Source organism: Camelus ferus, chromosome 26, assembly GCF_009834535.1.
Source record: "Camelus ferus isolate YT-003-E chromosome 26, BCGSAC_Cfer_1.0, whole genome shotgun sequence".
NCBI lineage: Eukaryota > Metazoa > Chordata > Mammalia > Artiodactyla > Camelidae > Camelus > Camelus ferus.
In genome coordinates, this window is record NC_045721.1 from 9,784,239 (window position 1) to 9,811,267 (window position 27,029).

General features: G+C 41.5%; 2 protein-coding genes across 3 annotated transcripts in view; one reads left to right on the plus strand and one right to left on the minus strand.

Moving 5' to 3' along the window:
* MBOAT4 (membrane bound O-acyltransferase domain containing 4) overlaps nt 1-8,062 on the plus strand; it is a 10,717-nt gene extending 2,655 nt beyond the window's left edge. Inside the window, exons 1-3 of one of the 2 annotated variants that reach the window (XM_006180442.2) lie at nt 2,167-2,363; nt 4,663-4,887; nt 7,037-8,062. In XM_006180442.2, coding sequence (XP_006180504.1) covers nt 2,242-2,363; nt 4,663-4,887; nt 7,037-8,000 — 1,311 coding nt within the window. In that variant the 5' untranslated portion in view covers nt 2,167-2,241 and the 3' untranslated portion in view covers nt 8,001-8,062. Of the gene's footprint in view, nt 1-2,166; nt 2,364-4,199; nt 4,888-7,036 lie in introns of those variants that run through there. The other variant, XM_032468697.1, reaches the window with a different exon arrangement.
* Nucleotides 8,063-16,373: 8,311 nt separating this feature from the next.
* LEPROTL1 (leptin receptor overlapping transcript like 1) lies at nt 16,374-26,913 on the minus strand. The gene is made up of 4 exons (XM_032468696.1): nt 26,748-26,913; nt 21,830-21,905; nt 19,501-19,687; nt 16,374-18,667 (listed from the first exon to the last, which is right to left on the minus strand). Exons 1-4 carry the CDS (start codon nt 26,761-26,763, stop codon nt 18,551-18,553), a joined length of 396 nt encoding a protein of 131 aa, XP_032324587.1. The 5' UTR covers nt 26,764-26,913; the 3' UTR covers nt 16,374-18,550.
* Nucleotides 26,914-27,029: the final 116 nt, after the last annotated feature.

Below are 27,029 nucleotides of genomic sequence, written 5' to 3' on the forward strand. Positions count from 1 at the left end.
CACACACACACACACACACACACACACATATTTGTTTTAAAGAATTGGCCTATGTGATTATGTAGAAGTAGATCTCCAGGCTGGAAATTCAGGGAAAAGTTGATGTTGCAGTCTTAAATCCAAAATCTGCAGGTTGGAAACTCAGGCAGGGTGTCTATGTTACACTCTTGAGGCAGAATTGCTTTCTGGGGGGAAAAACCTGTCTTTGCTGTTAAGGCCTTCAACTGATTGGATGAGGCCCACCCACATTTTGGGTGGTAATCTGTTTTACTCAAAGTCTACTGATCTAAACCTTAATCTCATCTAAAACTTCACTACAGTATTTAGACTGGTGTTTGACCAAACAACTGGGCCTGAGTTGACGCAAAATTAACCATCACAGCATGCTTATAAGAACCATTGTATCAATATTAGGTATAGTGTCTAGGGCCTATAAGCTTTTCGGGGAACCTACAAAATGTTTGAGATGTGAAAGTAAAATGTGCTGATTCCAAAATGCAAAAGAAAAGGTACAAGTATGAATTAATATTTAATTCAATGACAAAAAATTGTAAGCTTTTTCCCTAACAAATTAAGTGCAACTCCATTCTTCTGTACCTCACAACTATATTTAATGGGGGTTGCATTTTAATATGTTTAATATGATTTGAACTTATTTGTAGCCTAGGGAGTTCCCTCTTCCCCATTAATTCCTCTACTGTTTGTCTAGGTCTGTGACATCTGTGGCCTGGAATAAACAATCCATCTGTTAGGAAACATCCTCCCAGAGTCAATTGAAGCATTCCCACTTCTCCACTTCCCTTGCATTTAAAAATGTTCCTACCTCTGCAGATGATTGCTTCTTTATCTAGCCACAACAGTGTGCCCGTGTTACACTGCACCTATGGTTCTTTAATGGAAATATTTGTTGCCATTTCTGTCTCCCTAGGCAATTCAGAGCTACTTGAGGGCAAGAGCCGTATCTTATTCAACCTTCCATTCTAGTGCTTAGCACAGGTCCAACATAAAATGGTAGCCCAATAATGCTCATCATTTTTATTATTCAGTTGTTTTACCTTCAGCTACATTCAACCAACCAGCTTTATCTTCTGTGCTTTTCCCTACTTTATCTAATCTTCATAATAATTCTGTTGAAAACAACAGAACAATTCTGCTGAATAACAGGCATTGCTATATCTAACTTTAAGATGAAGGCATCCAGTCTCAGAGAGGTGAAGTGATTTGCTCAGAGTTCTCCAGCTAATATTGGCTCTCTTTTAGATTTTCTCCTCTGTGCAGAGCTGTCTGTCACTAGGAGGTGATCCTTGCTCTTAAGATGCTTTGAATCAGATTATACTCTCCCATTCTTTACTTAAGGCTACTTGCTCTTGCATGTGCCTTCGGAGATGCAGAATGGCTAGTCTGGGCCAGTGTTCCAATGCACTGGGTTCAGTAGATAGACCTCTACCAGCCGAGAGATGGCCTCTTGTTCTTGCCTTGCCTCTAGGCAGGGTCTCTTGTATTTCTTGTCTAGACCTCAAAGAAAAAATTCTCTTTAAATGTTCCTCTCTACACTTCTGCTTCCTCAAAACCTTCTTAACTTTAACAAGTGCTTACTGAGTACATCGTATGTACCCAGCAGTGTTCTGTGTGTGGGGAATATAGCCATAAACAAAACAGAGTTCCTCCCTTTGCAGCTCATGTTGTAGCAGGGAGCTGGTCAGTAAAGTAATCGAGAAGTAGATATATAAGGGGGTGGTGACAGGTACTGTTAAAAAAAAGAAAGAGCATAAGGAAATACTATAGGGAGCATCAGGAGAAATGGTTGGGAGGAGGAATCTTACTCTTTTCGAACCCACCTCCCTTCATGTTCTCGCTCCCCCTCCCCAATCCGGTGAGTTGACTGTCCACCGTGGGCAAATGAGATTTTTCACTTACTTAGTGAAAAAAATATGACAGTCAGATGACTGGAAAGGCAAACACTGCAGTCTGCAAACCAAACCAGAACTTCTGAAAGCAATGCTTTTCGTACATGTCATTGTTAAGTACTGTAACTCCAAATGCATTTTGGTTTCTATGGTGAGTTCCCTTTATCGGAAAGTCCACTTTTCTACTGCTTATCTCCAGGGCTTTTGTTTGCGTTTTGCTCACCCAGGCTTTCCTAAACCACATAAAAGATCAAAAAGAGCCTGGTTGAGGCTACTCTTACAGGAAAGCACCAGTTAAGTACTCTGGAAAGGACAGTATCTTCTGTTCCAGGTCATGATGGATTGGCTTCAGCTATTCTTCCTCCAGCCTGTATCACTTTATCAAGGGGCTGCTTTTCCTTTTGCACTTCTGTTTAATTACCTCTGCATTACGGATTCATTTTCCACTCATGCCAGGTAGGTTTGATGGCTAGTTTTGCTCTTATGTCTATGAATACTACAGTAGGTCAAAAAGCTCAGATTGGAATGCAGATGTGAATATTAAATATTAAATACACTGGTTGTGTTTAAGTTATCATCACTGCCACTGATTATTGACTACTTGATCATAAATATGTCTGATAGAGTGAATCGGAACTGAAAATTGACATCATGTCTGCACTGACTCAGCCAAAATTTGATAGGTTCACAGTAAGTAGGAAAAGGCTGAAAGTAAACCAGGGAGAGATGGATGTTGAGGTGGTAAAGGAATTCCCCAAATGGATGCATCTATACCCCAACATCTATACCCCTCCCCGATATTCTTGAACAGTCCTAATTTCATGGAATTCTATCATTTTCAGTAAAGTTAAATTTTATTAAATATACACCTATGATTTTTAAAATGCCTTTGTATGATTTCTCAAACTTTGTTAGATTAGCTATATCTCAATCTGGGATCCAATAACTATTATCACTAGGGATTTGATAACTTGATTGAAATGATGTTTTTTATAGCTAATAAATTCAATACATTAGAGACAGTCTCTATTTTTAAAAAGAGTTTTATGGAATATCCTTTTGTAAAGCAAAAATCCATTGCCAAAGTTCTACCTCCTAATAATTCACTTTTTTGAAAACTAGGATTTTTATACACTGGAGAATCTTAAGTAAAATTTATCTGTATCTGACAATCAGGATGGCTGAGCTTGATTAAACTGTGGTAGGTTATTACATGTTCACAACTAGTTGACAGCACTTAACCTTCGTTTAGGAGACAGGGGAGGCCCTTGTGGAAACGTTTCCTATTGAGAAAGAATCACAAACAATAAAGAAAAACAAGTGCAAAAATAAGAGTGAATTCCCGTAGGATTAAGGTTGCTGGCTCTGGAGTCAGCCTGGTGAGTCCTGGCCCCTTGCCTCTTGAGTGTCCTTGTGTGTGTGAATAAACTCTCTCTGAGTTTACCTGTAAAAGGGGAATAATGTCTACCTCATGGGGTTATTTTAAGGATTAAATAAAGATATTTCTTATAAAGGGGTTATTAGCACAATGCCCAGAATAAAATAAGTACTTAAAAAAACCACACATCCTGCATTGCACATGTGTAGGCATTTTAATGTTTACAGATCCCCAGGGCAGTTGCTTCTAGGAAGAGCTTTGCTTCAGGTTTCACTTCTGCTGTGTTAGGAAAAAGTGTTCTCCGTTATTTCCCGATGGCAGGGAGACAAAGACTTGGACCACAGTGTTCATGGGGGTGGGTGGGGGAGGAGTCAGCCCAGGCCTAGGCTGAAAGAGCAGCTCAGGAATGGCCAGGGCCTGTGGAATAGAGTCCTCACACTGAGGCACCTACCATCACCCTCAGGAAAGAAAAAGAAATTCTTGGAAAGGTGTGTGCGTCACAGGGGCAAGGGGCCGTGATCTACGCCCTGTGACGTAGAGAAAATCCTCTTTGGTTCACTTTTCCTGTCCCTGATCACTCAGTCCCTGTTTCACATTTGTTCTGGCCTCTTTGTTCAGATTTATTAATTAATTCAAAGGAAAAAACAAACCAACCTCTGTATACTGTGCAAAGGAGAGCTGAGTCTTCATAATGTGGAGTCCCTGGGGCCTCCTCAGATCCGCCAGGCACCACGAGGCACCTCCACAAACCACTTAACTGATGTGGGTATTTATGTTTTAAAAAAAGCTCTGAGTCATGAGATCTTAAAATGCTATAGAGAGGATTATGGGCAGATATAAAAACTTTCTAATTGAGTTTTCAAATGCTTATCAAAGGGAGGCATTGAATTCCTTCCACCACCACCTTTTTTTAGGACCAGGGCAGTGCAACCCTATGGAAAAGGAGACTCATGTGGATGAGACGGTGTCTGGAGAGCCCTCCTAGTTCCTCCACCTGAGAGTCACATCTCTTCGGTCGGGCAGCAAGCCCACGGCCGGGTGTTTAAGATGGCCCCTCTGGGAAACTTTCCAGGCCTGTCTCCACAGGATTGTTAGGGGCAGGGGTCCACACGGGCTTGGCAGACATCAAAGAGGGGTGCCCAGCATCCCGGAGGCAGGAATCAAGATTTGTCTCCTGAGGAAGTTGTTTACAAGTTGACTCTGGCTCTTTTCTTTGGAAGAAGACAATGAAGACTTTGCAGGGACAACAGTGTGGCTTCTTTAGGGGGTAAGCTGGGGCCCACCTCCACTGGGCTCCCCAGATGGGTGGCCATCTGGAGTGACTCACCTGTTGCACTCTGTAAGGCAGTCTCGTGGTCGGGCCGTGCTCTCTTCCAGGTACCTCTTCCTCCTGGTGGGAGGCGGCGCCCTGGCCGTGGCTGCCATGGGTTCCTTCGCTGTGCTGGTCTTCACCCCCGCTCTGTGCGCCGTGGTTCTGATCTGTTTGCTCGGCCCCCGGGACGTCCACAGGTGGACTTTCCTCTTTCAGATGAGCTGGCAGACTCTGTGCCACCTGGGTCTGCACTACACGGAGTATTACCTGCAAGAAGCTCCTTCCACAAGGTAAGGCAGCCCCTTCCTGTGCTTTGGCACCAAGCCCGCCAGGGGTCTGCTTGCACCAGGTGGTCGTGGAGAGGACCGGGGCGTTGAGTTTGAATCTGAATTCTTCCACATCTCAGCAGTGTGAACTTGAGCCAGTCAGTTAACCTCTCTCAGCCTCAATGTCTTTCCGAAATGAAAGGTGTGTGTGTGTTGCAGGGGTAACTACCTATCCTGCAAGCCTCTTATGTTAGAGGTTATGAATGTAAGTGTAATTATATGACTAACACCCTAATAACTACCATGTGTTGCCTCCGAAGCATGGTGTCTGGCATTAGCTGTAATTGTCGTGCCCACGAGAAAGGGGGTGAACCAGAAGTCCCAGGGCTACAGGGCCAGTCTATAGGTGACTAAGCACAGTACGCACACCTCAGCGTAGGTGGTTTAGACACACAGTCAGCAGCCTCTCCTCCCTCTTAGTAGGACAGGGAAGGTATCAACCTACTGTAAACCTTTGCTGCCTTCCCATGGCACCTGCTGTGTAAGAGTTTTATTTTGATTGAGATTCAACTGTTTGTTCCATCCCCCTAGAAAAAGGGAAGTCACCCAATCCAGGGGAAAAAAAATCAGGTGCTAATTACAGTCTAGGGAAGTGTTTTCCTGAGTCGGTGAGATCACCAGGATTAGAGGGAGGGAAACAGGTATCTCTGCCATCCCGAGGCTTGTTGTCCTTGGCTCCCACTGTGATCCCTGTTGGCCTGGGTCCATAGTTGCTCCATGAGCTGGAGCTGGGACCTGTTGAGGAGGGTCAGCTCTCTGATTCTAGCTCCCTCACTATGCCATTCCTCCCACATCCAGAATCCTTTTCTTGATTCTATTTTCACCAAAGGATTGGGGCTGGCTTCTCTGAAGGCAGGCAAGATGGCAGGTGGGTAGGGGGTGGGGAGCACTGACTGTGATGTGGTGAGTTAGAGTTTTGGCAAGGAGCCGGCACCTGATGGGACTGGAGGAGTGAGTTGAACAGGACCTGGCTGGACGGGAGGGAGGCTGAGCCAGAGCTGAAGTGGGAAGGTGTGTTAGTTTGTTCTGGATCTCATGCCAAGTACCGGGAACATGGTGGCTTCAATAACAGACATTTATTTCCTCTGTAGGCTGGAAGTCCAAGGTCAGGGTGCTGGCAGGTTCAGCTTCTTCTGAGGCCTCTCTCCTTGGCTTGTATGTGGCCGTCTTCTCCCCTCTGTGCGTGTCTGTGTCCTAGCCTCTTTTTATAAGGAGACCAGTCATACTGGATTAAGGCCCACCCTTCTGGCCTCATTTTACCTTAATTACCTCTTTAAAGACCCCAACTCCAAATATAGTTGCATTCTGAGGTACTGGAGGTTAGGACATCAATGTATGAATTTGGGGTGGGGCACATTCACCCTTTAACAGAAGGTGAGTGAACAGGGGTTGGTGGCATTTGGTGGCTACTCTGCTTACTGTTAGGATAAGTCAAGTAAGGAGATGAGTTGTCCTTAAGTCCTCAGACTCAGAAAGAAACAGCAGTGGTTGGGAAACAGTGCCATTTTGTCCCCACAGAACAGCATTCCTGATGGTAGCGTGTGTCACTGTAATTTTCATTAATTTTCTCCACAATAATCCTGCCAACAGGGTCTTCTGTGCTCTGATGGTGAAGAAGGAGCAGTTCAGGTGATTGGTTAATGACTCAGCACAAACACTGAACCTCTAGCTTGACTCACTGTTCCTCAGCCCAGACCCCAAAGCCTGCAGAATCTTACAGTCAGCGATGGGTTCATATGCAAAATCTTCCTATAGTCTCTTCACGACTAAGGTTTCGTTTCTTCTACAGCAAATTTCTCCCAGATCCCTGATCCTAATCTTTATAAGCCATTCTTAAAGTTATTATACTCAATTATTTCCCTCTAATCTTCCTTGTCATTCTTTTATTTGCCTCTCTGACTAATGATTCATTTCTCCTTTTATTTACCTTTCCATCCTGCTCAGAGGAGCCTGTGGTTCTGAATTCATCCAAGCATCTTTGTGGGGGTACTGCAGGCCCTGAGGTTGGTCTTAATTGTTTACAGCTGCCCATTTGCCGTTTGTCCTGTGTGAGGGGCTGGAAGGGGTTAAAATAAATGTGGAGTGTTTTTACATTTAAAAAAATCTCTTTCAGGTTCTGCATCACTCTTTCTTCCCTCATGCTCTTGACCCAGAGGGTCACATCCCTCTCTTTGGACATTTGTGAGGGGAAAGCAGAGGCAGCATCAGGAGGCATCAGGAGCAAGAGCTCTTTGTATGAGCATCTGTGCAAGGCACTGCCCTATTTCAGCTACTTGCTCTTTTTCCCTGCTCTCCTAGGAGGCCCCCTATGTTCCTTCCAGAGATTTCAGGCTCGTGTTCAAGGGCCCAGCAGTTTGTATCCCAGACACTCTTTCTGGGCTCTGACCTGGAGGGTTCTGCAGATCCTGGGACTAGAGTGTCTAAAGGTGGTCATGCGGTGGGTAGTGGGCACAGGAGCAGGACTGACCGACTGCCGGCAGCTCCAGTGCATCTTTGTCATGTGGTCCTCAGCCGGGCTCTTCAAGCTCACCTACTACTCCCACTGGATCCTGGATGACTCCCTCCTCCACGCAGCGGGCTTTGGACCTGAGTCTGATCAGAGCCCTGGTGAGGAGGGGTACATCTCTGATGCGGACATTTGGACACTGGAAACCACCCACAAGATATCTCTGTTCACCAGAAAGTGGAACCAAAGCACAGCTCGGTGGCTCCGACGCCTAATTTTCCAGCAGGGCAGGACCTGGCCCTTGATGCAAACATTCGTCTTCTCCGCCTGGTGGCACGGGCTCCATCCGGGACAGGTGTTTGGTTTCCTCTGCTGGGCTGTGATGTTAGAAGCTGACTACCTGATTCACACCCGTGCCAATCTGTTCATCAGGTCCTGGCCGATGTGGCTGCTCTACAGAACCCTCACCTGGGCCCACACCCAGCTCATCATTGCCTACATCATGCTGGCCGTGGAGGTCAGGAGCCTCTCTGCTCTCTGGCTGCTGTGTAATTCTTACAACAGTGTCTTTCCCACAGTGTACTGTATTTTGCTTTTTCTATTAGTGAAAAGAAAGCATAAATTTAACTGACATCTTTCCCCAACCTTCATCTTATACATCCATGAAACAGACTTTAGAAAGTGCCAGATGGTGCCTTGAAGATGCACGTGTTTGAACTTTTCCATAATAAAAGTTTTTTTTAAAAAAAATATTGGATGTATATACCTCATGTCTTGGAAAAGAAATCTGTATATCTACTTTAACCAGCTATTAATACTGGTACTGAGGAACCAAAAAAGAAAAAGACATGATTTCTTCCTTTAGGGTTTACAGTTTGGGTGTGGAACCAAAGTTTAGGTTTAATATGATACATAAAAACATAAGGTACTGCGAATCAATGGCAAATGGTACATACAGATGGTCTCCAACTTACAACTCCCCAACTTTATGATGATGCAAAATTTGTATGTGTTTAGTAGAAATCGTACTTCAAATTTTGAATTTTGATCTTTCCCTGGCTAGTGATTTACAGTATGATGCTCTCCTATGATGCTGGCAGTGCAGCCGCAGCTCCCAGTCAGTGACACAATCACGAGAATATCCAACCAATACACTTACAACTACTATTCTGCACCCCGACAACCAACCTCTTTTCCACTTGCAGTAGAGTATTCAATCAATTACATGAGACATTCAACACTGTATTATAAACAGTCTTTGTGTTAGATGATTTTGCCCAACTGTAGGCTCATGTAAGTGTTCTGAGCACCTTGAAGGTAGCTTGGCTAAGCTATGATATTCTGTAGGTTATGTGTATTAAATGCATTTTCAATTTATGATATTTTCAGCTGATGATGGATTTATCAGGACGTAACCCTGTTGTAAGTTGAGGGAGATCTGTACATGGACATCAAAAAATTGAGGGTCCAGTTGTTACACTTGGTTCTGGAAAGCAAGTTTAGCAAAACAAAACCAACAAGACCAAACCTAAATAGTATTATCGGTGTGTTAAATGAACTAGAGATGTATCCTATCCAGAAGTAATCTGAAAACAGTCATCTGAGTAATTCTAAAATTGGTATTACTTCAGAGAAAGGTTAATAAACCGAAAATCCAGCGAAGACTAGACAACCACTTACATAACTCTTAATACAAATCTGACCCATGAAATATGTCACACAAAGAGACCAAAACAAGAGGTAAACACCGTTTCAGTACAACTTTGAGGGTCTGGTCTTTTTTCTTGGCATATCCTAAATAACTTCTTCTGTTTCTTTCTCTGTTGGAATTTGAAATATACCAAGAGAAAGATGTCAGGACCTCCAAGTTACAGTGAAGCAATGTCATTTTAACTAGCGTTTTCCCATTACTGCCACATCTGTGGGCCACCTGGATTGTTATATAATTAATTTTTTTCTTTAACTCAACTTACTTTTAAAAACTTACCCTCCTTCTGAGCAGTAGCATTGGTGAAAATTGGCTTTAGTGTACTAACAATATTTCATTGTAATGCTCACTAAAAGAAACACATCCTTGTTTAGATGAAAAATGTTTGTATACCACTTAAAATCACTTGCTTCCCCCAGGATTACATCTGTCCCACTATAGGAAGCATTGTACAAGTATCTATGCTTCCAAAACCAATCATTTTCATCCTCCAAATATAAAATGGCAAGAAATCTTTTAATTTTTAAAACTTGACAAACATAGTACTAAGAGGTTATGGATCACTTAGAAAGTTGGGTCAGTATCACTCACCAACATTTAGGCAAACAAATAGCCCCCAGTCTTAGCACATAGCACAACAAGCAGCAAGGGCCTGGAACATATGGCAAGAATCTGTGACCTTACCCAGCACGGTTCTTTTTCTCATTACGCTCAATAGCCCAGATGAGACAATGTGGACAAAATGGGGTTTCCAGGGTTGGGAACGGTCAAGGGGGATATGGTAGGTAGCCAAGAGGGTGTTAAGACTCTCAGACGATCACAAGCATTGAAATGACAACCCTTAGAAGCCCCCCAGAGAAGCAAGTGGGATGGTGGTGGTGATGGTAGCAGTGTCATAAATTGGGAGAAAAGTCAAATAATCATGGAAGCACTATCTTTTACAGAAAAAAAATGTTTAACATTAGGAGAACGGTTAAGCAAATTACGATAAACTGTTACAGAGCTATTAAAAATGAATGCTTTTTTACAGAGGCACTTCTAGGGAGCTGGCTACATGAATGTATATGTGCCCCAGTTTATGAAAATCCTTTGAACTGTACACTTAAGATACGTGCAAGTTTCTGGATAAATGTTACACTTCAATAATTTTGAGTGAGTGCTTTTAATGATTAGGGAAATGCTTATGAGAGAATGTTCAATTTTGAAAATAGTTACTTAAGTCTTTCAAAGTGCAACTTGGTCTCCAAATCTACTATTGATGGTCAGGGGTAATTTCTGCTCCTCTGATTGGTTAAAACCAGGACATCTACTTCCTTCTCTTCCTATTGGCATCTTCTAGGAAGTGTTTCATTTAGCTGGATAACATAAAGAACAATGCAGTTTGAGGAAGTTAATCTAAGGAAAAAAGTCAGAGCCAGAGATGGAGACCCAAGAGCCATCTGTCTGCAGAGATCCTGGGGTCCAAGAAGGCAGGGAACAGAGAGACTCCCTTCAGTCCTCATTTCCTTTGTTAGGACTGAACTCTTTCAGTCCTGGCTCCTTGGCAACTTTATTTTCCCTTTCCTTCAGTTACTGATTGTCACTTGCAAGACTGTGCCCACTACCTCCCCAATTCCCTTTGACACGTGACTGATAGCATCTGCTTATTCTCCTCTTCTTATTAATCTATGGCTCTGATCTTGCTTCCGAAACTGGATTTGATGTTTTTCTTCTCCTGTTTGATCTAGAAAGGGCCCCAGGCCATCCCTGCTTTTTATCTCATTCTGGCTCCTATGTTGACAAATCATGCTTATCCTCTACAAATGCAAGGAAAAGGCCAGCAGCCTCTGTCCTGTGAGCAGTAGCCCTGGACAAGTGAGTTAGATTAGGTGGGCCAAGTACTAGAGCTAAGCCCCAGGTGGGCATACACCTTCTGAGCCCTGGCCTCCCACCTTGGTATCAGCCTAATTACTCTGAAGGGTTTGGTAGGAGCCCTTACAGATCCTCTCCCCGTTCGCCCCCAGGGGACCTCATCCCCTTGTTTGAAAGTATCAGCATGTGAGATTCTAGTGATTAAGAAATACCTAAAAATGGGAGAAGCCGTGATAACTGAAAAGCTCAGAATGCAGATGTTGATGCAAATAATCAACAAACAATCTATTAATAAGGAACAGATGAGAGGTTTATTCCAGCCAAGCTGAGGACTAGCCCAGGAGGGCAGTTTCCACCAAGAAAGAAAGTAACCTTTCTTTATATCTTGTCAGAACAAAGAGCATATATCAATCATGACAGAAGTACATTCCTTCAAAGTTTCAACAGTTACAGATTAGCATGTACACAGTGAGTCAGCATGACTCTGGCATCTGGGAAGGGAACCTTATCTTCAAAGGAGTACTGGCATTGGTATTATAGGAAGGGGGGCTTTTAAGGGAAAAACGGCAAGGTTACATTTAGTTCTATGAGCTGTTTATCAAGAATTATAATTGGAACTGGCAAAAAGTAAGGGTACATTAAGTAGGGATTGGTTGGGGTCCTAAATGGTTGTTTAGTCATGAGGGAGAGACCTGAGACCACAAGGTTGCAGTTGGCAGGTGTTGTTCGGAATACGACCTTGGGCCTGGTACAGTTCCAAGAAAGTTCAAGTACTCAGAGGGGCAGAGATGTGTCTGAGACCAGATACTCAATGGCCACCCGACTCCACTTCTGTACGCCTGAACCCTGATTACTCCATTATAATTTCAATTTGTCATCACTGGCAAAGTTTAATTAGAAGATAACAAAAAGCTACAAAATTTGCCTTCTTAAGAGGACCAAGGAACCATAGATGCCATTATTTGTCTGTTGAAATGGCATTGCCTAGTAAATGTGCCACAAAAACTTCAGGTTACCTCTTGACCTCTTGTTTTGGATAAGCCGGGCTCACAGGGCAGTCCTGGCCCCCAACGCACATGCAGCTACTCACTGATGCTGGCCTCCTTTTCCATCTGCTAGCAGATGCCATGACCAACCAACAGGCAGCTAGTGGCTCTAAGTGATCGACTCCAATTGTTACATGCTTCCAAAGGAGATGATCCCATCTTGGTTTCATCTGTAATGTAGTTTTATAAAGCAAACTGTAAGGAGACTTCACTGATACACATCCAGGCTGTTGACCCATCAATCCTTGATTCATCAGTTCCACAAGAACACGGAAATGGAGGCCCAGGTGGAGACTGCTGAGGAGTTTGTCTTGGTGAGAACTTGAAGATCCTGAGAGCCAAGATCTACCTCTGCCCAAAGGATGCCACTCAGCCCATGTGACCAACATCCTGCAGGCAATCTCTCCCTGGTCACCTGAGAGGCCCTGGCAGCCAGCCTGCCAAGCTTGCTTATGAAGGGGAAGGGATCAAACAATGAGGAGCAGGCTGATGGTGAAGCAGGTCCAGTGGCTGTGAAAGAACAGATCTGACCACTGTCTCCGCAGGAGCACTGTGGAGACCAAGAGATTATGGACCTGGAAATGACCAAATGCCATAAAAGAATTGGCAATCATGAGTAATTATCCTGGTTAAAATGCCAACTATTAGACTGTAGATTCAGGTCACTTTCAACAGGTTCTTCTTTACGTGTTTTTATAACATAGCAGATGGTGCAGAAAACTTGGTTTCCTATCACCTTGGGGTTCAGCTCTGAGAGGTGAAGGGGTAGTGATTGTATTTTATATGAACTTTCTCAACTGCACCTATTTCTAAGATAATAAAACTACACAAAAAATTTGAACAGACACTTCACAAAAGAACAGAGACTTCATTTTTGGCTGTTACAAATAATGCTGTTATTTATACTAACACTAGATTCAGAGTATTTAAATCAGAAAGAAGTTAAAGTACAGGATAAGAGGTTAGGGACAGGAGAGAAATAAGAGTAATTAAAAGAAGTGCGGTGGTCTGTCTTGCTAGATTTTACTTCCCTCTTCTTGAGATCAGGCTTGGCCATGTGACTTGCTGGTCAGTGGGAGGGGAGTGGAGGTGGTGAGCATCCCCAGGCAGAAGTTCTAAGAGCCCTGACGTGGGTCTCCATGCTGGGTCTCTTCTGCCCAAAGCCTGATGGTGTTTCTGACAGAGTGTTCTCTGTCAGCCCTGGTTCTGTGCTACAATGTCAACCCTCCAGGAATTTATAGTTTTAAGAGCAAAGTGTCAATAATATTGTTTTGTCTAGTAAAGGTTTTAAGCAAGACAAATGATGACATCCCCAGGTAACAAATGGATATGGTAAACCAGTAGTTTGGACATCGTGTCCACCCGTTATTTTTTTTTGCAAACCCTCCTCTTACATCTTCACCCCCACGCCCCCGATATGGACAATCAGAAACTTGGTGTTCACCTTTGACTCTTCTCTGTGTTCCACACAATTCATCAGCAAATCTGCTTGATCGATTCCTTTAAAATATACTCTAAATCTCACCACCTCTCACATCTCTGTATCTGGGACCCAGAGATCAGGGTGTTGGAATCAAGAAGCCCCTACTACCATGGCTGCTGCCCCAACAGCCTCCTGCACCTCAGGGAGCTGGGGAACCCACACCAGAATGCACTCTGGAGATGCTCATCTCTAGGACGCTGCCTGACAGCAGAAGACTAGCCAGCACAGAATGGAAAACCACCCTCCACCCCACTTTCGCTTCCCAAATCGTTTCCTCCTGTGAACCCATACACTTCTCCTCTGCCATATACAGGCATCAGCTTCCTTTGGTACATTCTTGTGACTGTCTTGTCTCACTAGATTGCTAGCTCAGAGAGGGATCATGTGTCCCCATCTTTTTCTGTTCCCCAACAGCATCTAGAATGCTGTCATATAGTGCATAACTGCCACTGGGAACAAAGAACTTCTCTAGTCTGCTATATGGCTCAAAATCAGTTTTCTTAATCCTTTGGAGATTAGCACCCTCTTCTTCACAGCTAGACTCATAACTAGGTTTTAGAGCTGATTCTTACCTAGATTTTGGAAGTTGATGATTTAGAGCATGACAAAAATAAATCAAAATCCATCCGTCTTAGTTTAATCCTAAGAAGCTGTTCGATTGTGAACTTTTGGAAACAATCTTAAATGCTCTATGTAAGTATACCTAGCTTTCAGGAAAACATCTGTCCAATTTTGGGGAGGTCCACAAATCTACACAAGTTCACTGACTTTTATGTCACATTATACTTATGTAATACTGAACGATAAATTGATCTGCCAAGAGAAAAAGATATTTCTGGTATTAAGTGCCAAACTATAAATCAAAATAGCTAAATGGCAAAGTAGTAATGCTCTTACAAATATGTATGGAAATACTTACTTGCTCTATAACATTTTATTATTCTCTTTTATGGTTTTTGTGATTGTAAACTGCAACAAAGTTTCTCTTTCATAGTATTAGCTATTCTACTGGCTCCTAAAATAAAAAATTCCTGATTTCTCCCTGCCAATACTGCCTCTACGCACACACAAGAAAACAGAATTATAATTGAAAAAGGAGTATTTTATGGTCTTAATTTCTCACTTGTGGCAACATTTTTGGACATTCTCTGTTTTAGTCTCTCCACCTGGAATTTACAAGCTTAAGAGTTAATATTTGAATTGTTGTGACTTCAGTGTCTAATCCTAAACCCAGGGATAAATTCAAATAATCTTCAAGAGACTGGAAGCAAAATACACAGTACAAAGTTTCCAAAAAAAAAAAAATTAACTACAAAATTGTCTTCTTCTTGAGACTTTCTGCAATTGAAAGCAAATAGTGAAGAGAGATGTAAGATATCAGAAGTCAGAAAAAGGTCTATGAGTACCTTAAGCTCAGAATAACTCCTACATTAAAGCGTGGAAAACTGAACTTTAAGGCTGAGGCTTCTGCTGCACAGCACAGTAACGTCTCCCTGTCTGGTACTCCCTTTCACAACGCCTCTTTATCTGGTGTAGTTAACAAGGACAGTCTTTTAAAAAGTCCTTTCCATCACAACGGATTTCATTTGTATAAGAAGTGGGGGACACCCTAATTAAGCCCACTGATGTTGTACTGTGTACAGAAATGTTAGGTACTTGATTCAAGTCAGCTTGGTGACCTCATTTTTTCCCCTAACTACTTTCTAGTCTTACTAACATAGTATTGACTAGAAAATTAGAAACAAAAGGAGTGCTAGGAACAAACACTCAGTTACAAGAAAAGCCATCAAAAACACAATTCCAGAAAAACGCAGGTATGGGGTCACTTAAAATAGGAGGGAAAGAATTTACAATAACCATAAATTACCAAGGAAAACTCAAATGTTGTAATATATTCTAAGAAGAATAAAATATAAAAGGGTATATGATCCACTTAACACTTTCATCAAAACAGTTGAAATAAAACCAATGTTAGGTTTTTTGGTTTTTTTTTTTTAGTTAAGCTTTAGTTATCTATCATATTTATTTCACAAAATATGTTCTCTTCCCTGGGACTGCCAGAAAGTTAGGAGGCCTGCAACCGAGTAAGAGCTTCCCACCCTTTACTGACAGAAAAGATAATACAGGCTTACAGGGAAGAAATATGAATTTGAAATCCCACCAATTTTATGTATTTTACATAAAGCCTCTTGAGATCTAAAATGTACATGTCACTTAATGGTATGTTGCATGGCTCCTTGTTGAATCTGATATGCCGATTTAAAGTTACCTAAAATTTATGAATCTAGTAACATTCAATATAAATATTCTAGAGTTTACTTTTGAAATCTGGATTATTTTGACAATGCCCCCCAAATTATATTAAAGGACCTATGATCTGAATTTTTTAAAGTATATAATGAGACTATAATTAGGACAATCTGGGACAAGATTCATGTTTGATATGAGAGACAGTACTTTTCACACTGTACCACACAGATGAATTTTTTTTTACCTTTAACTGTTTGAAATGTTTGCAAAAAGCAAAATGCTCTAATAATGAATAATAAAAAATATATAATAAAACACGCAATCATAAAAAAGTTCTGAAAATTTAGGAACAAGTACAACTTTGACTTAAGATGGTCAGGAGTCTTTTTATGGCAACCAAACCTTCTATGGCTGTTTTTGTAAAAGGTGAGGTAAAACATTGGATTTCCCCAGATTACCAATCCTTTCACTACAGCTCAGACTCATAGGGCTTCACTGCAGCACTTATTACCGCGGCTTCAATTTTATTCTGGAAGCAAAACTTTCGCAAGTCTAACCATACAACGCCATCCCTGCTTTACAGTGCATTATCAAGACGGATACTGCACTTCAGGAACTGAAGTGTGTTGTGTATTTCCATTTCAAAAACACCCACAAACTACAATAGATATTTAAAATCTTTATTGTTTCATCATCAAAAGTTTTCTTTCCATAGAAGAATGGCAATGCAGGATCAGTGCATATTCTATGGAAAAGTCATACCCCAAGTAACTAGCCTAGAAACCAAAGACAGCACTACGTCAAGCTCGTGTGCAAAGTCCGAGACACAATGCTGCCAGTGCGATTAGTAGACAGAAAGAGTATGAGCTGCTAGAAAAGGAGTCTGTGGCAAGGAAATCAAACAGTAGCAGTGCACCGCACTGACACTCCAGAACAGAAAATGGGGAGGAACAGAGAACGCACTCTCTCGAGGAGATCACAGGCACTGAGTTCCCAACTGTGTCGTCAGCTGTCTAACCCACTGCTCTGCACCTTCCTCTTTCAGTCGACCACACTAACACTGTGAGCCACTCTCAGCCTGCGTGTAAGTGTGATGGCCACACAGCCACATGCATGCCATGTCACTCTGCTTCCCGTCTCATGGCTAAAAGTAACAGCGTGGTTTGGGCAATGAAACCTGTGGCCTTTAGGCATCTTTAGTAAGAAGCCGAACAAACCCACAACTTGTTCCCATTTTTTGGAGAAACCAGCTTTACAGAACAACAAAAGATAGCCATCTTGATTACTCAGTTTTGTCTGAAGGCAAAACAATTTTTACGTTAAGTACACTGAATAAACAAACAACGTCCTTAACAAAATACTGCCAGACCAACTTGAACATTTTCATAACGAGCTCCTGAAAGAAGTACTGGTAATTGTGAGGTGCAAATGACCACTATGATTTGATCATGCCTGGTTACTGGGAATTTTTTGGTCAAGTTTGTGTCTGAAGCTGCAATGCAGCTGGATTTGGCTACTCTGCATTAATTCACACAATAAAGGCCATTTGTAAAAGGAAACAGCAGATCTATGAGGATGAAATAAAAATCAAAACAGTTGAGAGGTATACAGGAAACTTGTCTTAGATATTTTAAAATTACATATGATACAACCTTAGGGAATAAGAACTACAATTACTGTGGTCTAAATCTTGAGTTGTTAATACATGAATCATCGGCAAGACTAACAAGTGACTTGTCAATCACGTCAAGGCCTTGCGGGCTGGGGGGCACTCGATTGCGTGGTGTAGCGGTCACTTTCCAGGTGCATTAAACACCTCTAATTTAATGTGTTATTCAACTATATTTGAAAAGTTATTTCACTTAATATATACAACGTATAAAATAAGTTACAAGGAGGAAGCGGGGAAAGGTTTTCCGGTTTGTAGGATGCAAACACACAACTTTCCCATGTCAGCAGTAGTTTCGTGTGTGTCCCTTTACCCATGTAAAACATGAAAGGCTGAAAAAAGATCAAAAAGTTCACTTATAAATAGAGACAGGATTCAAAAAATGGAATTTCAACGTCGTTTCTTCCCACAATGCAACTCACTCTACTTTAACTATAATGAACATAAATAAAAACCGTATCTCAAAAATCTGTTTTTACACCCTTACCTTTAACAACACTAAATTCTTCTAAAAATTGAGAAGAAAAGCACTCCATAAGCAAGTCCATAAAATAATTTTCCATTCACAAAACACCTGTTCACCGGTAAAACCAGCAGCCCTTATGGAGGGCACGACATTAATACTTGGCCCCTCTGAGGTATAAATGCAGCTATATTTGCACTGAGTATATAGTCTATAAGGTATGCTAATGGTCTGCATGTTTGCATAAAATTGGGAGTGATGTCATCCTGACTGATTGAAAACTTATTTTTATAACTTTGTGTAATAATGGAGGTTAAATAATTTCGAGAAAAAAAGATGTACTTTAGACTAGTAACAGCTAGCAGAATTCTATTAACCAATGGTTATTACATTTAAAAAATGTTTAACATTGCATATTGATTAAACAAAAAACTGAACAGGGAGGACACATAAATATTTAAATTCAGCAGGACACCACAAAAAGCATACTAGAGATAAGTGTGAAATCAGTCAAGCTTTTCCAAAAGAAAAAATCCTTTTAATCCTTTAGCAAGTCTCTGTGAAATAGTATGCTTACAATAAAAGTGACAAGGGAGCACCTAGAATACCCCCAAGAGGCTTGCTACCCCGCTCAGCATTACTGCCCATCTCCTGTGCGCACAGATGGCCAAGAAATGACAAGTCCACTTGACAATAGTTCAGTAATTCCTTTCACCACTGCTGCCAGCTGAAGTCGTCATTGCTTCCAAAGACCAAGAAAAAGCCCAGGATAGTTGCAAAGATGACCGTGTTTCCCGTGAGAACGAGTGCACAAGCTCCCCACTCGATCTACGGACGTAAGATAGAAACGCTCAGTTAACAGACATAGGAAAAAACAGAAGGAAACGAACAGCGAATTACGGCTCTAGTTATCCGCCAATCATGATCTAAGACACATACAACTCGTCACCGTAACTGTGACACGACTGAAGCCTTAATGGTACTTCTACATTGCTGTTTTTATTTATCTCTGGTCCCTTTAAGGAGACAGAAAGTCATGGAAGATGATAATTATTCAAAAGCAAGCTTGACTTCTGGGCTATGAAGAGGCAGCATAGAATTCTACAATTTTCTGTTTACAAAGAAATTTGCTCCAACTCTTCCTTACTAAACCTAAAAGTTTTATCTAGAGAGCAGATTAAAATATCAGAGATGTGAACACACTCGTGTCCATTTTCTTAAAGAGGCAGGGGGCACATAATGGCCCTCTCCATGTGGAAGGCTGGCAGGTCCCTGGCTTCTCTGCCATGTCTACCTCCCCAAGGATGGAGGAGCGAGCATGACTGGTGAGTCCGTGAGGCCCCTTCTACTCTCTGGTACTTTCCCACCTGCAGAGAACACAAGAGCTCCTCAGGTCTTCTGTGTTTTCAGCTGTACGGGGACCAGCCTATGGCTTCAGCACTGGGTGAGTCCATGTGCCCAATTCTGAGAGTGAAGTTGCTGCCAATGCTCTCCAATTATTTCCACCAGTTACCAAATACAAAAGCAGGATTTTCATCTCTATCCTCAAGGCTCCTATGTCTCTTACCTCTTTTTCATGTTATTTACCAAAACCTTTTTTTCTGAGAAAAATTTAACACAGTCTAATGTAAAATCGTTAGTAGAAGAATGCTTTCACTTACCAGATGTGCTCTGGCAAATACAATAGGGAGTCCAAAAGCTGAGACCACAATGCCTGTTGTAAGAAATATGGCAAGTTCCTTACAGGCGTTACTCATGGCATCTGTATCATCCACTAATCTTCTTGCTATGCAGTATGGAATAGGTGAAAGGATATAAAAAAACAGAACAAAGAGGGGCCAGTATTGGCTAGAAAAAAGAAAAATAAGTTAATGTAGTTTTTGCTATCTTTGTCATTTTCCTACACACAAAATATGCTTTTTAAAAATAAGGACTGAAGCATACTGCAAGGTACAAAATATGATACAGTTTAAAAATAAGCTATAACCTGAACACTGAAATGAGAAACATTTAGAGTCACAGTATTCCTAAAAGTCAATTATGATACGATGATTAAATATTTCTTAAAATAAAAGGAAATGCTTTATAAATTATAACAAAATCAAAGCCCCAAATTAAAAATACATTTTTCATTTTAGGTTATAAATAAAGAGGTATATGAAAAATGGGATCACTAACACAGTACTTTTAAAATATTTTTATTTATTTTACTTTTTGGGGGGAAGGGAGGTAACTAGGTTTATTTATTTATAATTAGAGGAGGTACTGGGGATCGAACCCAGGACTTCCTGCATGCTAAGCATGTGCTCTGTCACTTAAGCTATAGCCTCCCCCCACGCCCCCCACTAACACAATACTTTTTAAAATTCAAGATTCATGCCCTTGACTTCTACTATCCTGCCTCAGCATGAAGCTGGAACACCCCCAAACTTAGCTCAGGTCCCAAGGAACTCCCAAAATACTGAAATCAAAATACAGAAAATGAACTGAAATATTGAAGATTATCACTCAGAATATCAAATTTATCACAATAAAAATAGATGGCTTTCAGTCTGCACTCTAGCTATTGTGTTTTGTCAACGTCATTTCCTGTTTTTGATAATATAAAACAGTTATGTAAGATATTACCCCTGGGAGAAGATGTGTGTACAGGGAACTTCTCCGTACTGTTTTTGCAACTTCTTGAGAGTCCATCATCATTTCAAAATAAAAGGTGAAAAAGAAATAGATGGCTTTTAAAGGTACCATAAAATAAAATGCATAGCAGATGGAGATTTGCCTGCATTCAGAAGCTTTTGTGATAAGCAAAGATTTATCTATATGTTTTCCCTAAAAATCTAGCCCTAAATGTTTTGAGAATTAAAAAAATTACAAGTGGACATAACCTTAACGAAAAAAACATGCAAAAAATACAAAGCACAGGAAGTGAAAAATCAACATTGCCCATGTCTTCATGTTTTCCCTACTTTCTCTTATCCACGCTCCAACTGATGTGGATTCTCCCTTTTAACTTTAAAAAGATGAATGAATCGCTGCACTTTTTCATTTAACAACATTATCTTGAACATTTTACATATTAGCAATCACAGCTCTTCCTCATTCTTTTTAAGACTGCCAGATATTTCCATTGATGGATGTACCATAATTTACCACTTTCCTTTTGACAGACCTTTAGGATACTTTCAGTGTTTTTTGCTATTAAAAACAAGGCTGCCATGAACATCCATACTCTCCCCTGACTACACATATCTTGGCAAACATCTGCAAGTAGATTTGTATGAGTAATTCTAACAAGTGGAAGGGCTAGTTCAAAGAATATATACATTTTGAGAGCTATAAGCAAACTCGTCTCCAAGAAGACTTGCACCTATTTAAACTTCCACCCACAGTACATGACAATGCTTGTCTGCTCAAATCTTTTATGTTTGCCAATGGATTTCATTTAATGTTGAGTGAGGCTGAGTATATTTTCACGTGCTTATTAGCAATTTGCAGTTTTTTCTTATTTGTTGCTCAGTTTTCTATTGAGTTGTCTATATTTTTCTTACTAATTTATCCTATTAATTTTTAAAAGTTCTTTTTATTCTAAGGAAAGTAATTGTTTACATGACTTTTTTTTTCTTAATTAGTTGCTCTTAACTTCACTTACTATTATTATTATTATTTTGCTGAAAAGATATTATAAATTTCTTGTATTTAATTTAATCAATAGGTTCTCAATATGGAGTAGTAGTGCTGGGCTTCTGTGTTGCTAGCCTGCCATTACAGACTTAGCAGTAGACAAAGAACAACAGCCAAAGTCTGTTTTGCACCCTGGTGTCCTAAAATCTTTTAAAACAAATTTTAAGTGAAGACTTAAAGTTTTTCCTTGGTAAATGACCACTTCTCGGGGCTACTTCTATTGTAGTAAAAAAAAAACCAAAGAACTAAAGCTTTAAAAGTAGAAAGATTTTACATTTAAATACTCAAAGAGACAAAAATTGTACTTACTTGTATATTGGAAGGGCACATCCAAGCATCAAAAACATCAGCCCAATTGCTCCTCCAAAGGACAAACTAATCAAAGCTGTCGAATAGAAATAGCAATTAAATTAAATTAATATTATTTTTATTAATGTTACTATTAGCAATCTGAACATTACCTGTGATACCAGAAGCAAAAAGCAAAATGAAACACACCAAAAAAGTAAACATATTAAGAGTGAGTTATCTTTAAAAGCTGAAGTCATATGGTCTCAGAGTAAGTCTTTGGTGGCATCTTCAAAGCAAAACAAACTGATGTTGATTTTTAAAGTCCTGACCTATTGCTGGCACATCACCACTTTCCCAAATTACTGGTTCCATTTCTAATGAGCATCTGAGTCTGTGAGATCAATGCTCCTCCAGACATTAGTATGACATTTTCTCCACAGATCATCACAGTTTTGAAAAGCAGTGTGTGGAGAAACTCCACAGTCAGCTTTACTGGACTTGAGAAGCCTCCTCTACAGAAAACCTCTCCTGATCAGCTCCTGCTTCTTGCACATATGCTCCTAATGTGCACAGATAAAAAGTGCCCAAGGATATCCGCAGTCAATAATCTCAATCAATTAATTTTGTTACAGATCCTTAAACAGTGTGTAACGATAGCTGGGTTTCTTTCCCTAATCTCCTACATGTTAGAAAACACGCAGGATAATGGATACAGCCCTTCTGTGGTATCACTATTTTAGGATATTATCACCAACAATACATGCATTGTACAGGTAAATACAGAATAACTTACGTCTTTTTTTTAAAAAATGATGCAATCTATTAACCTTAACAGAAATGTTAAAATTCAAAAGAGTTGCTGAAGGTCTGCAAGTTACCAAGACAAAAATCGAACATATACAAACCAAAATCAACAGTAAAGGGGTTAAATGCTGCTCAGTCCTACTGACACACTTCTCTGAATTAAAATGGTCACAATCAAGGACACCCACGGACGTGGGAACTGCGCAGTTATCATTCAGCTCACTGATGCAGGTCACATCAACCCTGAACACATTTACTCAGTCCTTCATGCCCCTAGACTTTCAGTTCACAAAGAAAAGAAAAAGAAACATCTGCACTTTAATTTATGGCAAATGAGGAACTTTACCAGGGAATGAGTTGTAAACAGTGAAGAAAATACCAAGTTTACCATGTGTTTTGTTCTGTTCAAAACAAGCCCTCATACCCTGGCTCTGATGACTTGAGTGGACACATATCACCCCGGGCCAGCATCCTGGTCTCTACAATCCAGCTGCATGGGCCTCTTCCTCTCATTTCCTGGAAACCAGCTGGCTCCCGCATCCATCTGGCCTTTGCACATGCTGTCCCTTCCACCTCAAGCACTTTTTCACTCATTCATTTCACTCAAGAAATGTCCAGAGAGACCCAAACATGTAACAGGTGCTGAGGACATGTTAATAAATGAGGCAAGGCCATGTGGCACTGACAAGAGCTTGTACTCTGGCCCCAGTTCTTGCCTCTTTCCGCCAAGTGGACTACTCTTCCTTCAGATCTCAGACCAGTCACCTCTTCCTCCTGAACTTTCCCCAAACCTCCTGAATAGACCAATTCTCCCTATCGTGTTTATTTATTCACTCATTCAGCAAATTAACTACTGAGTGCCTAAAGTGTGTTGCACACCGTTCTTGGCACTGGAGACAGAGCAATGAAAATAAATCAAAGCTCTTGTTTTCATGAAGCTCAAAATGATTTTTTAAAAAGTAAACAAATAAATGTCAAATGCTATGAAAAAACTCAAGTACAGTAAGAGGGTGGGAGGGCTATTCCAGACACATTGGCCTGGAAGGCGTCTCTGAGCAGAGGTAACATCTGAGCAGAGATCTGTATGAAATGAAGACATGAACCAATCACGTGGCCACCTGTGGGAAGCACGCCAGGCAGAGGGAGGTGTGCAGGCGTAGGCCCTCTCTGCTGTGTGCACTCCCTGTGCTCGTTTACCACAGCTGCAGTGTTACACTGATTTATATTGGTCTTTCCGTCTAAGCTGTTCATGCCACAAGAGCAGGAAAAAAGTTGTTCTGTTGATGATGCTCAGGGCCCAGCTCTTGATGCACAATAATAAATATTTGTAGAATGAATGAAAGGAACCAAAGGGAAAAGAGAGAGAGAGGGAGATGGGAAAAGAGAGAGAGAGGGAGATGGAAAAAGAGAACAGAAGAGAAGAGAGCCCAATGTCAAAGGGCAGAAAAAACACATAACAGAGTCAGGAGGCAGTAGGTCCTCACTCCAACTGGCCCCTCACTGGCTAAGTAAGTTATCTCAGAGCTGGTTCTTTCTTCTATAAAATACAAGTTGGACTAGATCTAAAAAGCAAATAACTCTCAGAACACTAAAGATACCTGTTACAAGACATGCTGAAGAAGTAAAAAACTACCTCTACTTTTCGAGATATAATTGCCAAAGAGCTAAGTTCATTATTATAACAACACCTTATTTATTCAAAAGTCATTTATCCAGAATATAGCTTAGACCCCTGAAGGAAAAAAAGAGACAAAATAAATGTCACAAGCCCATACACTGATGCTAATACTCTTTATAAACAAACACTTAGGCTCTTATTCAGAAATTATTTTTTTTTTGTGACAATTGTTGTGTGCGGATTCCAACAGAATAAAATCTTTTTATTTTAAAAAACATCTATGCTCATTTATATATATATATTTCAATAGGCAATTAGTGTACCCAGAACAAAGTGAAGTGAAAAGTAACTGGTCAACACAAGATACAGATATTAGTTACTGTTACCTGTATCTTGTCATGACAAAATTTTCTAAGCTTATTTTGTTTCCCATATTGAAACAAATGAGAAATAGGAAGGAGGGCTGCATACAAGCAAGAACTATCCTCTGGAGGGAGGAGACTGAGGGGGAAAAAAAGGTTAAATCAGGCATAAAAACATGAAAAAGTATTTCAAATTTGTGATCATCTTGGCCAAGAGATAAGTAGCCTTAGGACTCAGTTGCTGAGGTTAACTTTGTTCTATGATAGAGAACAATTACTTATGTCTTATCACCAAAAAGAGTCTAAATTCTTTAAGTATACTCTTAAAAAGTTAATGAAGATGATTTCTTTTTTTAAAAGAACTAAAATGAGATAAGATTCAGGTATCAAAAAGTAATTTTATGTGACATCTGACCTCCCAGGCATACTGGATAAGATAAATAGCCAATGAGGTTAAATAAACTGCTCAAAGGTGTTCTCAAAAGTTGTAAAGTTTCTCCAGTCTTACGAAATCAGTAACTAGGCTGATATACAGACAAACTTCATCATTTGTGTATAAATGGTTGTCCTAGATGACACATCAACCAGGCAACATTTTATATTGTAATTGAGTGATGCAACATTGGGAAGGCAAAACTTAGATGAGTCTGACTTTCACTCCCCAAACCCCCAGGCTAGGGATGGAACAGCCCAATTATCTATCTTCTCAAGAGACTGGGTGCTGGTTCTGTGATTACAAAGAGATTAGAGTAGGAGAAGGGACCAGTACCCTGACCTGGGAGTTAACATAAAAATTCAGTATATAACAAAGTAACAAGCAAGTGACTTGAGAAATAACTAAGGGATTCAATTACAGAAACCATCTCGCCTAATATTAAGATAGGCCAACAGGAAGAAAACATCCTGATAAACAATCACAACAATCAGAAAGTCTTACTGAAACCAAAAGTTTAAGTACAATTCCATTTGAAACACTTTCAGCTGATTAATATTTACGTAGGTCCACAATTACAAAGTTATTTTATAGTCCCAAAGGAGACTGGAAGGTATTTCAGTTGCTCAACTGACAACGATTTACATGGGAAATGAAATGTTTTCAGACATTACAAATACACAAGAAAACAGTAAAATGTGACTCTGGGGAAGCAGCTTAACACAAGTTGTCCTTAAAAGAAATTAAAAACAATATTAAAGTTCTTCACTTCCTGCTTGCCTGACCTTCTAAAAGCCGCAGGTCAGGAACTCAACGTTGTCAAGAGTTAAGTTGAAAACTCTGTTAGTGGTATTTGCTTCTAACCACGCTAACAACGCTATCAGTTGGAAAGAATGCAACATTCCTTATTTCTAAAGGAAATACACAAATAAACGAGTATTTTTTCATTAAGTTTAAATGAAAAACTCTTTTATCTTAAAAACCAACTCAACTAAGTAAAAACTTTGAAATTAGAAAAGCCTCAACGTGCAACTGTGGATACGACACGGAACAGGAGCCCTTTGTGGGTGGCTTACAGGGTCTACCCTATCAGACCAACACCACAAATCAAAATGCATCCGGAATAGGTGCGTAAAGCTCCGAGTACGGGTTCTGACAGTGGACGTGCTCTCCAAGGTTTTGGAAAGAACGGTTCCTAAGCCCTTGCAGGATGTTCCTGGAGGACTCGGTTCGGCTCAGCACCCGAAGTCGGCACTTGTGCCTTTATGTGGGAAATGACACTGATTTTCCATAACTGGCATCTCTAGCCACCTCAACCCCCTTAACACCACGCTCTGCCCGCCTCGCTCTCCGATGCAAACTCCTGCAAAACGCGTGTGACGGCCCAGCGGCTGCGGGACTCCGAACACTCCGCGGGTCACTTCATTCTTCCTACGGGGGGTGAGGGGGTGGGAGCGAGACTGCCGAGGTCGGCACAAAGTAGAGCCTGGCGGAGGAGCCGCCGACCCCGCCGTCCTTGCCTGGCTGCCGCCGCGCCCACCTCGGCTCCGGGGCGGCGAGGGCGCAGGCTGGGGTCGGGGTCGGGGATCTGCTGCCAGCGCAGGGACCCCGCGGCGCGCGCCAGGCCACGGGAGACGGCGTCCGGGGCCCGCGTGGGCCTCCCTCCCACTCTGTCCGGGCGGCCGCCCAGCCCTCTGGCGCCCAGCGCCCCCGGCCCACCTTTGATGCCGGCCATGGCGGTGACGTCGCTCCAGCCTCCAGGACCCGAGGCGGCAGCGGCCGGGAGCCCGGAGACGCACGGCAGCGGAGACCAGACAACACCCGGAAGTGCGCGACGCAGCACTTCCGCCGGCGGCTCGCGCGGGGGCGCGGGGGGCGCGGGGGGCGCTCCGAGCTGGGGGCGGTCCGCCAGACCCCCTCCTCCCCAGTTCCGCTGCTCTCGGATCGCCGCTGTCTGAGGCTTTCCGTCCCCGCCGTGTAGACTCCAGCCCCGGCATTCCC